The sequence below is a fragment of the Mus caroli genome, chromosome 11 (assembly GCF_900094665.2).
Source record: "Mus caroli chromosome 11, CAROLI_EIJ_v1.1, whole genome shotgun sequence".
NCBI lineage: Eukaryota > Metazoa > Chordata > Mammalia > Rodentia > Muridae > Mus > Mus caroli.
In genome coordinates, this window is record NC_034580.1 from 96,003,596 (window position 1) to 96,015,013 (window position 11,418).

At 48.8% G+C, this 11,418-nt stretch overlaps 1 protein-coding gene across 1 annotated transcript in view; it reads right to left on the reverse strand.

Moving 5' to 3' along the window:
• The window catches only part of Krt19 (keratin 19), a 5,237-nt gene extending 2,430 nt beyond the window's left edge, over positions 1 to 2,807 (reverse strand). Inside the window, exon 1 of the mRNA XM_021176374.2 lies at positions 2,266 to 2,807. Coding sequence (XP_021032033.1) covers positions 2,266 to 2,694 — 429 coding nt within the window. The 5' untranslated portion in view covers positions 2,695 to 2,807. The remainder of the gene's footprint in view (positions 1 to 2,265) is intronic.
• Positions 2,808 to 11,418: the final 8,611 nt, after the last annotated feature.

The following is an 11,418-nucleotide window of genomic DNA, read 5'->3' on the forward strand; positions in this document are numbered from 1 at the left end:
GAAGGGAAGGGAAGGGAAGGGAAGGGAAGGGAAGGGAAGGGAAGGGAAGGGAAGGGAAGGAAGAAAGGAAGAAAGGAAGAAAGAAAGGATCATTTATCCCAGGGACTGGAGAGGTAACTCGGAGGTTAAGAGCCCTGGATATTCTTCCAGAGGAATTGAGTTCAATTTGCAGCACCCTCGTGGCAGCTCACAACTGTTTGCAACTCCAGTTCCTCACACAGACATACATGCAAGCAAAACACCAATATACATATAAATAAATTAATAGATAAATAAATAAATAAATCCTAAAGAAAAGAAAAGCAACACTTATCCCTGTCTGTGTCCCACACTTAGAGCACATTCTGCCTTCGGTGATGTGCCACCTTGTACTCCCTTCATGGTAACTCAGCCTCACTCCTAGGTTAGTACTACCACTGTACGTGACTGGAAATCCTGAGTTTACCCAATATGAAGACTATGGTCTGAGGGGTTCACTTAAATCATCAAGTTTACCACCAATTCAAGTACCAGGGCTCAGTGTTTTTCAGAGATTAAGGTCATGGCCACTTATCCTGTCACTGGGTTGGAATCTGCAGGATTATTTTGGTTTAATGTTTTTGGTTGGGTTGGGTTGGGTTGGGTTGGGTTGGGTTGGGTTGGTTTGGGTTGGGTTGGTTGGTTTCCTCTGGTTTGTTGTTAGACTTTGGGGGTGAGGGACTAGGGGGTTCAAGACAGGATTTCTCTTTGTAGCCCTGGCTGTCCTGGACTCTCAAATTCACAGAGATCCACCTTCTCTGCCTCCCCAAGTGCTGGAATTAAATGTGTGTGCCACTGCGCCCCGGCTCTGGTTTGACATTTTGAGACAGAGTCTCACTGTATGGCTCAACTGGCATTAACTTCATCGTCCTTCTTTCTGCCTCAGTTTCTCAATGCTGGATAAGCCACCACGCTCAGCTACATAGATAGTTTGGGGGGGGGGGGTTGTTGACGAAAACAACAGAATATAAAAACCCAGAGGAGAGCATTCACAGCGGAGTAAGAATTGCTTCTAGATATGCGTGCTGGGAGTGTGTGGGAGGGGAAAGGGACAAAGCAGGAGAAAGAAAGATGTGTGCCGCCTAGGATTCTAGCTGTCCATCACTGGGTCAAAAAGCACCTCTCTAGCTGCTTGCTGTGTTGTGTGTCTAGCTCCATGCTAAGTTCACACAGCCCTGGAAAATGCTCTTGAGAATTGCATGTTGGGAGCACTAGCGGAGAGGAAGCTATTAAATGCCTGCCTGGTCTCTGGTACATTTCTTCAGGACATAGCTCTTCCCTAGGAGTGAAGGCAATGCCCCACCCAACCAGCCTGTTGGATGTTGGAGCCCTCAGAGACTTGCAGGTTGTCTTCCCTGGACCTGGTACTCCAGGAGAGAGGTCCACAGAAGCAGAGGGTCAAGACTTCTAGCTCCCTCTTACTTACTAAAATAATTATTTTTATTTTTCTTTTGTTTCGTGTTAGAGTTGTTGTCTGTCTGTCTGTCTGTTCGGGGCCGTTTGACGGACGGGTGGGAGCCTAGAGACTCATGTAGCCCTGACTAGATTCAAGTTAACTGTAGCTGGGCATAGCTATAAACTCATCCACCTGGTCCTGGGATTACGGGCCTGAGCTACCACGCCTCACTGGAAGTTTTTTTTTTGTTGTTGTTTTTTGGTTTTTTTTTTTTTTTTTTTTTTTAAGATCTGGTTTTACTGTGCAGCCCCCAGGTTTTACATTCTTCTCATAGCTCCGTGTGAGCCTAGGTGGTCCCCTGGGCTGGAGAGGAGGAGAGTGAGAGGACAGCTGCTGTAAAGAAAACCAGACACGCACAAGCACAACCGGAGAAAACAATGCTGAAGAGCCCCAGGAGAGGGCCACAGGCTCAGGTGACCTCTGAGCCTACAGACTAATATCCTGCAGCTCCCCAGCCCTCCCCAACACCCCACCCCCAGATGAGGCTGCGGCTCGGGATCTTCATATCTGGGCAGCCCCAAGCTGTGTTAAATTGCTCTCTTTGGATATCCCTGACTATCCAAGCAGGTCCCCACCGCTTCCGAAAGCCCCACCCACTTAACCTGTCTCAGTTCCCTTCCACCCCGCCTCCACTCGAATCCCAGGGTCCAGCCCAGACTTTGTGCCACACCCTGCGGGTTCCGGCTCGTAGTAACGGGCTTGTCCACCCGCGCGGGCTGAGTTTCCACAACCTCCCCGCCCTGCCGCACCACCCCAACAGGTGCACCTCCCAGGGCCCGGCCACTACCCACCTTGTCGCGCAAGTCCTCGATGGTCTTAAAGTAGTGGTTGTAATCTCGGGAGGGTCCGGGTCCCTGCTTCTGGTACCAGTCGCGGATCTTCACCTCCAGCTCACCATTGGCCTGCTCTAGGGCGCGCACCTTGTCCAAGTAGGAGGCGAGACGATCGTTGAGGTTCTGCATGGTGATCTTCTCATTGCCAGCCAGCAGCCCATCGGACACAGCCAGGGTCCCACTAAAACTTCCACCGCGGATGCCGCCATAGTTCCCGGAGGCCGAGGTCACGAAGCGGGTGGAGGACACGGACACGCCGCGGCCGCCTGAGCCCCCGTGGATGCTGGGTGCGCGGAAAACACCCCCTGACCCAATGCGCACTGAACCCCCGCTCGTACCCCCAAAGGAAGACATAGCTGAGGTCTGGCGATAGCTATAGGAAGTCATGATGAGGAGGGAGACCAGAGCGAAGGGAAAAGGGACGCAGGTCTGAGAACTTCTGGCCGCAGGAGGAGTGACAAGGCCCTCACCTGTGGCTTTTTATGCCCGGGGCGGGAAGGGGGATGGAGATGTTGAAGGGGCGGGTATCAGAAATTTCCAAGCTCCCAGAGTGCAAATATGGGCTCTTTCCCCATTGGTCAATTCCTGGCGATTCTGCTCCTACCTCTCCCCTCCCAGGAGCCAGAGGTCTCAGTCCTTCCCAGAGCTGCCCCACCCCAGCCCACTCCAAAGCTACTGCCAACATGTCACGTCCCTTTTCTGGCTCTTCAGCCCCTTACTACACGGGCTTAGACAACTCTAATTTCCGGAGTGACGCTATCACCCTGGCCCTTTAAAACCTCCAGGAATTTGACACCCTTAGAAATCACACCCCTCTGAGCCCCAACTCAGTAACTTACTCTCAGAGTGTCCCCTCTGGAATAACGTTAATAAATCCCTCCCTCCTTGTGATAAAAATTCGTGCACTTAAGCTCCAGGCTTCCTGACTTTCTGAGACAAGGTTGCCCCACCCTGCTGCCACAATGTCCTAGGTGGCAATAGGTACAGCTGCAGGGAACACTAGGCCACCAAAGTGGCTTCTTTACAATCCTGTTAAATGCTCAATCTGAAGCATGGCTGACCCAGCTCTGAAAATCAACCCTCACCCCCACCAAGACACCTCCACCCTTCCCTGCCTAAGTCTCAAGACGCACTTAACAAGACCTCTAATTGAGTTTCTTTAATAAGCCGGAGATGAAGACTCTCAGCCTGGCTGAGGCAGATCACCTGCCCGTAAGGCATTTGGCACCTTCCACCCAGAGACAGAAATGGCACAGAAGCTGTCCCCCTTGAGCAGTCCTGAGGAGGTATTAAAAGGCTGCAGGCTGAATCCAGGGGACCTCAGAACCCTCCTAGAACAGAGGTGAAGGAGAGAGTGAGCTAAAGTCAGCAGCACAGAGTGGGAAATCTTCATAATGGAAGGAGCCCTTCTCCACTCCCAGCCCGCAGTGCAACAATTCCAGATCTTTCTGGATCTTTCCCTTGGGCCGGATCCCCTGATACCCACTATAGGGGTACTTCGATAGCTTCACCCTCAAATGCCTGACCACCCCATCTCAACAGTCCTTAGTGGTGGCCCGCAGTACCTTCTTCTTTTGTCAGAGCTGTCTCTGTCTGAGGACAGAAACCCTGTGCGTCCTGAGAGGGGGATTGGGAACAGGGAGATGGGCCAACCACTTCCTAGCTCAAAGGCCTCAGTTTCCCCCTGTGAAATGAAGAGTGTTCAAAGTCAGTCCTCTTGTCTTCACATTATCAGCAGGGTTTTCTATGACTATATAAAGAATTTGATCTTCTAAAACCCAGCACTATCTTCTAGCCACCATCCTCTCTAGGAAGAAGGCAGCAACAATACTTTTACATACATACACATACGCACACACATATACACATGCACACACACTTATACACAACTTGCACACACGTACACATACACACACATATACACATGCACACACTTATGCACACACCTACACATGTACACACTTACACATATACACACACATACAAACACACCTAGGCACACACTTACACACTTATATACATTTATATACACATGCACACACACACTTGACTTGCACACACACATATACACACATGCACTTACACGCACACACACATTTATATATTCATGCACACACATTTGACTTGCACACACTTGCACACACACACACACACACACACACACACACACACCTTCCACGAGTGACTATAAATTAGGGAATCAGTGGTAGAAGGACTCTAGGGAGCCCCAGGCCAGTCAGGAAATAGGGTGTGGTTGAAGCTTCATAAAGGTTTTAGTGGCCAGAGTTAGCTAGCCACTGTGAGTCATTCCTTATCTGGCCCTAAAGAGGAGGCCTGCTCCCTGGGGGAGGTGAAGGAAGAGATTGGCCAGATAGTTTGTTACTATGCTTTAAATCCAGGCCTGCCCCTGTTACTCAGGTCTGACTGGTGGGTCTTAGAAAGGAACTTTGGATCCAGAAACAGAGGCTAGGACGAATAACAGTGTTAGGGAAATAGCTGTGTTCTGTGTTCCCTTGGCTTCTGGAGCTTTCTGTCACTCCTACCAGAGTGACATTACCTGGGAGCAACCTTACAAAGCCTCTTCAGACGTCTTTGGAGCCTACAACAGCCCGAAGAAAACAAGATTCTCTGCCCATCTCAAAGCAAAAGGAAATCACTCCAACAGAGACAGTAACTTGCCAGAGAACCACAGCCAAGGTGCTCAGATTCCAACCTCTTGACCCCAGCCCCACAACCTAGGATTTGGAGTGTAGTTGGGGGCTCTGCTCACCGCCCCCAAGAATGCCCGGCCCATAAATAACTCTTCCTACCCCCAAAGACAGCCAGCCCCGGGCAGACCTGTGATCCTAGTCACTGAGTGCTCACACAGAGAGAAAACCCTGCTGCCTCTCTCTCATCTAAGCTAGAGCTAAGTGGCTTTGACTATATCAGGATCTCAGGAAAGCCAAATGAACACCTCACATATACCAGATGGAACTGAGGGTCTCGGCTCACTCTGTCTGCAGGAGGGGAGAAGCCAGTCACAGAAACTCCTTTCCAAAGCTGGGGTTCTCCAGGCCGGGGTGCAAGGTCGGCTGGAAGAAACCCAGGAAGAATTCAATCCAGCCCCGCCCCCCAGCCAAGCTGTGATGAGAGACTTGTGAGAAAGAACTTGTCCATAAGAGTGGTGGCTCTAGCTGACTTTTAAATCCACCATGCACAGTACTAGAGGCCATGAAAACTTGTCTCATTTGTAAATTGAGGAGGAGGAGGAAGAGGAGGAAGAGGAGGAAGAGGAGGAAGAGGAGGAAGAGGAGGAGGAAGAGGAGGAGGAGGCCTGTTTCATGGAGTTATTTAAAGGAATCAATGGGATGTGCTTGTGCAGGGCTTAATCAGAGCACCTGGCTAATAGTTACCACTCAAATTGCTTTGTTATTATTATTTTATCATATAATGTTATTAGTATTAAATAGTATATGATTGTCATAATTATAATCGCGAGTAGTATTGTCTAACTCTGTTTAATTCACATTTTCCCAATACACAGGGCCATGGGCTCCTTTGTCTGGTGAATCTTAACAATAGCCTCCCAACGACAGGAAAGGCTGCTCCAATCCAAGGGCTCAGAGAAGCAAGGCGAGTTGTCTGAGATCACATGCCTCCTGAAGAGAGCCAAGATCACCTCCCAAGCCCTGGCTCTCACGTGGAGACTCTCCATCTCCATCTGGATACATTCCAGAAGGTTTTCCACTTAGAGAAGATCTCTAGTTCTCACAGGAAAGCAGTTCAAAGGTAGAGGAAACTTCCTAATCCCTGAGAAAGTGTGGAAAGGCTTGGGGGTCACTAGAAGGAATCTGGGAGTGTGAGTCCCCAAGAAGAACAGAACAGTGTGTATGAGTCTTGACAGCATGATGACAAAAATAATAATGACGGTAACAGTGGTGACAGCAGGTGGCCATTGCCAGCTCTACTATCCAGGGCCTTCCTGCAAGAATTCACATACATTATCTCAAGTAATCTGGTAAGTTTTGTATTTTTGTCCCTATTTTATAGTCAAGAAGACTCAGGCCCAAAAGGCTAACAACTGAACCAAGGTAAGAGGTGAAGCTAGGCTTCAAGCACAGACCTTTAACCCCCTAGAGCCACAGTCCCACCATATGACTTTTCCCGATTTCACTGTATAGAGGTCAGACACATTCCTCTACTAGCCTGGAGAAAGACTAGTCCGATTGAGGAAGTCATAACGTCACCACCCACTGAGGTCCTTGCTCGACCCTTTCTGCTCCTGTGTTTGGTAAGTCCCTGGGCCATGCAAGCACAGTTCCTCCTCCAATCTCTGCCTAGCAGAAGGGATAAACTCATTATGGAGAAGAAAAAGATAGACATGAAGAAAATTCATGAACTCAGCCACTGTCTAAGGTAGCAGCCTGTTCCTCTTCCCCCTCAAGAGTACTCAAGGTGTCTCACTCTGTCATTCACTGAACCCAGGCACGCACCAAACCCCTTCATCCATGCCAGGCATGTTGCTAGGTGCTAAGGTGCAGCTGTAAATGCAAGCTTTTCTCCTCACTAAGAGCTTGGCAGCACATAAGGGGTTATGTGCTTTGATGAAATGGTGGGGCCACACCTTTAATACCAGCACTCAGGAGATATCTGTCTCAAAGAAGAAGAGGGGGAGGAAGAGGAGGAAGAGGGGGAAAGGGGGAGGAGGAGGAGAAGGGGGAAGAGGAAAAGGAGGAGGAGGAAGAAAAGAAGAAAGGAAGGAAGGAGAGGAAGAACGCAAGAGAGAGAGTAGATTGGATGTGCATATTTAACATTCGCCCTTCCTAAAGCCCTGCAGAGACAGGAATAAAGGGTTGCCTAAGGAAAGTTAGAGGCAGGAGAGCGGCGGAAGATGAAATGTCTTCTCAAAAACAAGGGTGTGGTAGGAGAGACTCAAGGTCTAAGGTCTAAGAAGAGAAAAGAACAGGAAACTCAGAGGAGGTCTGGAATCCAGAGCTCCAAGCATCTGGGAAGGAAGGCGAAAGGAACTGGGTGAAAGTTTCTATGAGCAGCACTGTCCCATCCCCACCCATTCCAATTAAAGGAGCCAGGTGGCCATCTCTCTCCAGCCAGGGGAGAGGGAAGGTTTGAGATTTACTCCCCCCTCCCCCCGGGAGGCATGAGTGCAGAGGGGCTGATGACTGGTTGGTTTTCTGTCTTGAAGACAGGGTCTCCTGTATCCCAAGCCAGCTTCAGCCTCACTATATAGCCACAGATGGTCTCAAACTTCTGAACCTGTTGGCTCTACTTCCCAGGTACTGAGATTTCAGTCCACTATACTTGTTTTTCTGCAGTGCTGGAAAGCTAACACAAGGCCTAGGACACATTAAGCAATCGTTCGAGGGACTGTACCACAGCCCCGGTCAAAAGTTGCAGAGGTGCATCTTCTCAAGTGCTGGGGAAACTACAGGGAGGGAGGTTGCAGCAGCCAGGTGACAGGTAATATTTCTCAGTGTCTTCCATTTTTAAGGTCACACAAGCCACCTGGCCGACTCTTCTCGTTTACCCCCAGAGAATGCCTTGCTCTGGAAGTCACGGCAAAGGGTGGTCTGGGAAGCCTTGTTGCAATAGTGAAAAGACAGAAGCAAAGACAGAAGCAATTACAAGTGAGCAGGTAGCTAAGTACATAACAGCTGGGGAGGAACAGGAGCGGAAATCAAGTAGAATGAGTAATGTCAACACGCGGTGACTTGGAAAACCTTAAGAATGAGTTGTTGGGTGTAATAAAAGCAGCGGGAGGCCATGACACATCATATGATAAATGCACATTAGCATACAGTTGAATAAGTTAAAGATAACTTATTTCTGCAGGTGTATATGAATATAGATATAAGCGTGTTTGATAAGGAATTGTCCAAACTGACTGACTGGAGAGGTTTCTTCAGGGAGAAGCTGATTAAAGGGCAGAAGTGGACATTGATCTGTGTGGTTTCCATTTCTGCAAGAATGTATTTGTGCATTGTTTGTTTTTTAAATTAAATACTATCCAAGAAACACGTCTATTGACATTTAGAGCTGGCTGCACTTGGGGCTGAGGAGACGACTCTTGGTAATGAACTTGCTATGCAAGCATGAGATCCTGAATTGGAGCCTGTGGTGGTTTGAATGAGATGTCCCCGTACAGTCTTGGATATATGAGTACTTGGTCCCCATTTGGAAGTGCTGTTTAGGCAGGTGTGGTCTGGTTGGAGGAAGTCTGTCACTGGAGAGGGGATAGGCTTTGAGATGTCAAAGCCTTATGTCACTCCAAGTGTGCTCTTTCTGCTTCATGTTTGTAGTTCAAGATGTAATCCCTCAGCAACTGCTCCAGATGGCATGTCTGAGGATTTCTGCCACGCTGTCCCACCATGAATGTCACTTATCCCTGGAGAACCAGAAGCTAAGTAAGCCCTCCCTACTGTAGGTTTCCTAAGCCGTGGTGCTTTATCACAGCAATAGAGAAGTAACGAACACAGATCCAAAGAACTCACATTAATAAATAAATAAAACCAGGCATGGTGGTACAAACTTTTAATGTCCGTGCTAGAGGGCAGAGATGGGTGGATCCCTCAAGTTTGCTGGCCAGTCAGCCTAGTCTACCCCAGATCAATGAGAATCCCTGTCTGATAAGTAGAGGATAGATAGATGAGAGATAGAGAGATAAATAGATAGATAGAAAGAAAGAAAGAAAGAAAGAAAGAAAGAAAGAAAGAAAGAAAGATAGATAGATAGATAGATAGATAGATAGATAGATAGATAGATAGATAGATAGAAATGGCTCCTGAAGAGATAAGGAATGACACTGTAGTTGGTTCTGGCCTCTGTACCCATATGCACATGCACACACACAAAGAAAAACTAGAATCGGCTGCATTCGATACAGTACCACCCTCTTCCCTCGCCGTGTGCACCCCGACATTCCACTGACACTCTGGTCTTGATCTAGAAAGAAAGCAGAATATTTTGAAAAGGGTAACAGGTGTGGGAAGGAGAGGCCTTCTGGGAAGCCCTGGGTCTCAGGAGCTGGTTTTGTGAAGCAGGGTAAGGTAAACTTGAGAGGAATTTTGGGAACATCTGATGCATTGTGGGCTCTTCAGGCCCCCGTGACCTGAAGGAAGACTCCTTCCTGCTCTGATTTCCCAAAAGTCAGATACTCTAGAAACATCATCAGGGCCCTCAGGCATTCCCACACTAGGCAGGAAGGTCTCCAGGCACTGCTTCTCAACCCCACAGGAATGAAGCTGGCACAGGTCACAGTGTGCCCTGTGTGGGCCAGCAGCCAGCCACCACCGCGACAGCACCTGAGAGACATCCCCCGACTGTATTAAATAGCCGAGGAGTCTTGGGAGGCATAGGAACATCTAGTCACTACGTAGGCCATCGTTTAGATCTGTCTAGCCAATATTATTTAGGCCTCAAACCATCAAAATAATGACGAGTGAGGATGTGAGAGCTCCCTCGGCTCCTTGCAGCCCGGGAACATGGAAAGCTGCCTGACAGGGCACGAACCTTAGAGTGTCATAGAAGGAACAACAAATCTGAGGTGCAGGTGAAACTTATTTACCAGACCAGAACTGACAAGAGAGTCTTAATAAAGAACAAACACTGTGGGGGGTGGCGCAATGGCTTAGCAGTTAAGAGCACTTGTTCTTGTAGCAGACCTGATTTGGTTCCCAGGATCCATGTGGTGACTCACAACCCTCTGTAACTCCTCCAGACAGAGGGGATCCGATGCCTTCTTCTGACCTACAAGGGCACCAAACATACTGTACTGGCTGGTTTTGTGTGTCAACTTGACACAAGCTGGACTTATCACAGAGAAAGGAACATTTTTCTCAATTAGTGATTAAGGGTGGTGCCATCCCTGGGCTGGTAGTCTTGGGTTCTAGAAGAAAGCAAGCTGAGCAAGCCAGAGGAAGCAAGCCAGTAAGAATCATCCCTCCATGGCCTCTGCAGCAGCTCCTGCTTTCTGACCTGCTTGAGTTCCAGTCCTGACTTCCTTGGTGATGAATAGCAGTGTGGAAGTGTAAGCTGAATAAACCCTTTCCTCCCCAACTTGCACCTTGGTCAAGATGTTTGTGCAGGAATATAAACCCTGGCTAACACACAAACATATGGTATACATACATACAGGCAAAATACACATATAATATAAAAATATTTAAATCCTTTTGTTTTTAAAGAATAAAACACTGTGGGCAGAAACAGCACTCCTCTGCAGGGGGTGAGGTCCTTTTCCATTAGGAAGAGAAGTTATCTAACTTAGCCTATTGGGCTACTTGCGTGGGGGTGGTATTTGCTGGACTAGAGTTCAAAAGAGCAGGCTTTATCTTGAGGCAGTCAATTTGATAATGCCAATTTCATTTCTCTGAAAGCAGCCATTTGAAGTGAGGCACTAGGGGCCCACTAGGGGCCCTAAGTTCGAATTGTTTGTGTATGGCATCAGAAGCCACTGGGTTAGACTCCAAACAGTTAGGATCTGTCTGCTGGAGAACGGGGAGAACGGAGAACGGGGAATTTTTTTTTTCTACCTTGCCCTGCAAGGCTGCATTTGTGGCACCCTGGGAACGCAGAGGCCAACAACGGCTCATCTCAGGTACTTCCTGCAAGAGGTAACTGGAAGGGGCAGGTTCTCTGAGTCAGAATGGCCCGTGGTGTTCCTTTTTATGAGCCCTCGGGAGAGAGAAGAAGCAGCCAGACCAGAACCAAAGCAAATGGGAGGGAGGGAGGGGAAGGGGAGGGAGGGGAAGAGGGAAGGAGTCCTGTGGACACAGTCCCTGTCCTGGCAAAAGTGGAGGGAGGGAGCATGATCAGGTGCCACGTTCCACGTCCCACCTAGGCTAAAGATGACTTAGCTGGGTGGATGTGGACTTGAGAAGCCTGTGCCTTCTCTCCACACAAGGTGGAGCCCAGCTCTCCTTTTTTGTTTTTGGTTTTGGTTGTTCGTTTTGGTTTTGTTTTTTGAGCCAGGGTTTCTCTGTGTAGTCCTGGCTGTCCTGGAACTCACTCTATAGACCAGGCTGGCCTCAAACTCAGAAATCTGCCTCCCCAGTGCTGGGATTAAAGGCATGCGCCACCACTGCCCAGCTAGCCCAGTTCTCCTTGCCCAGG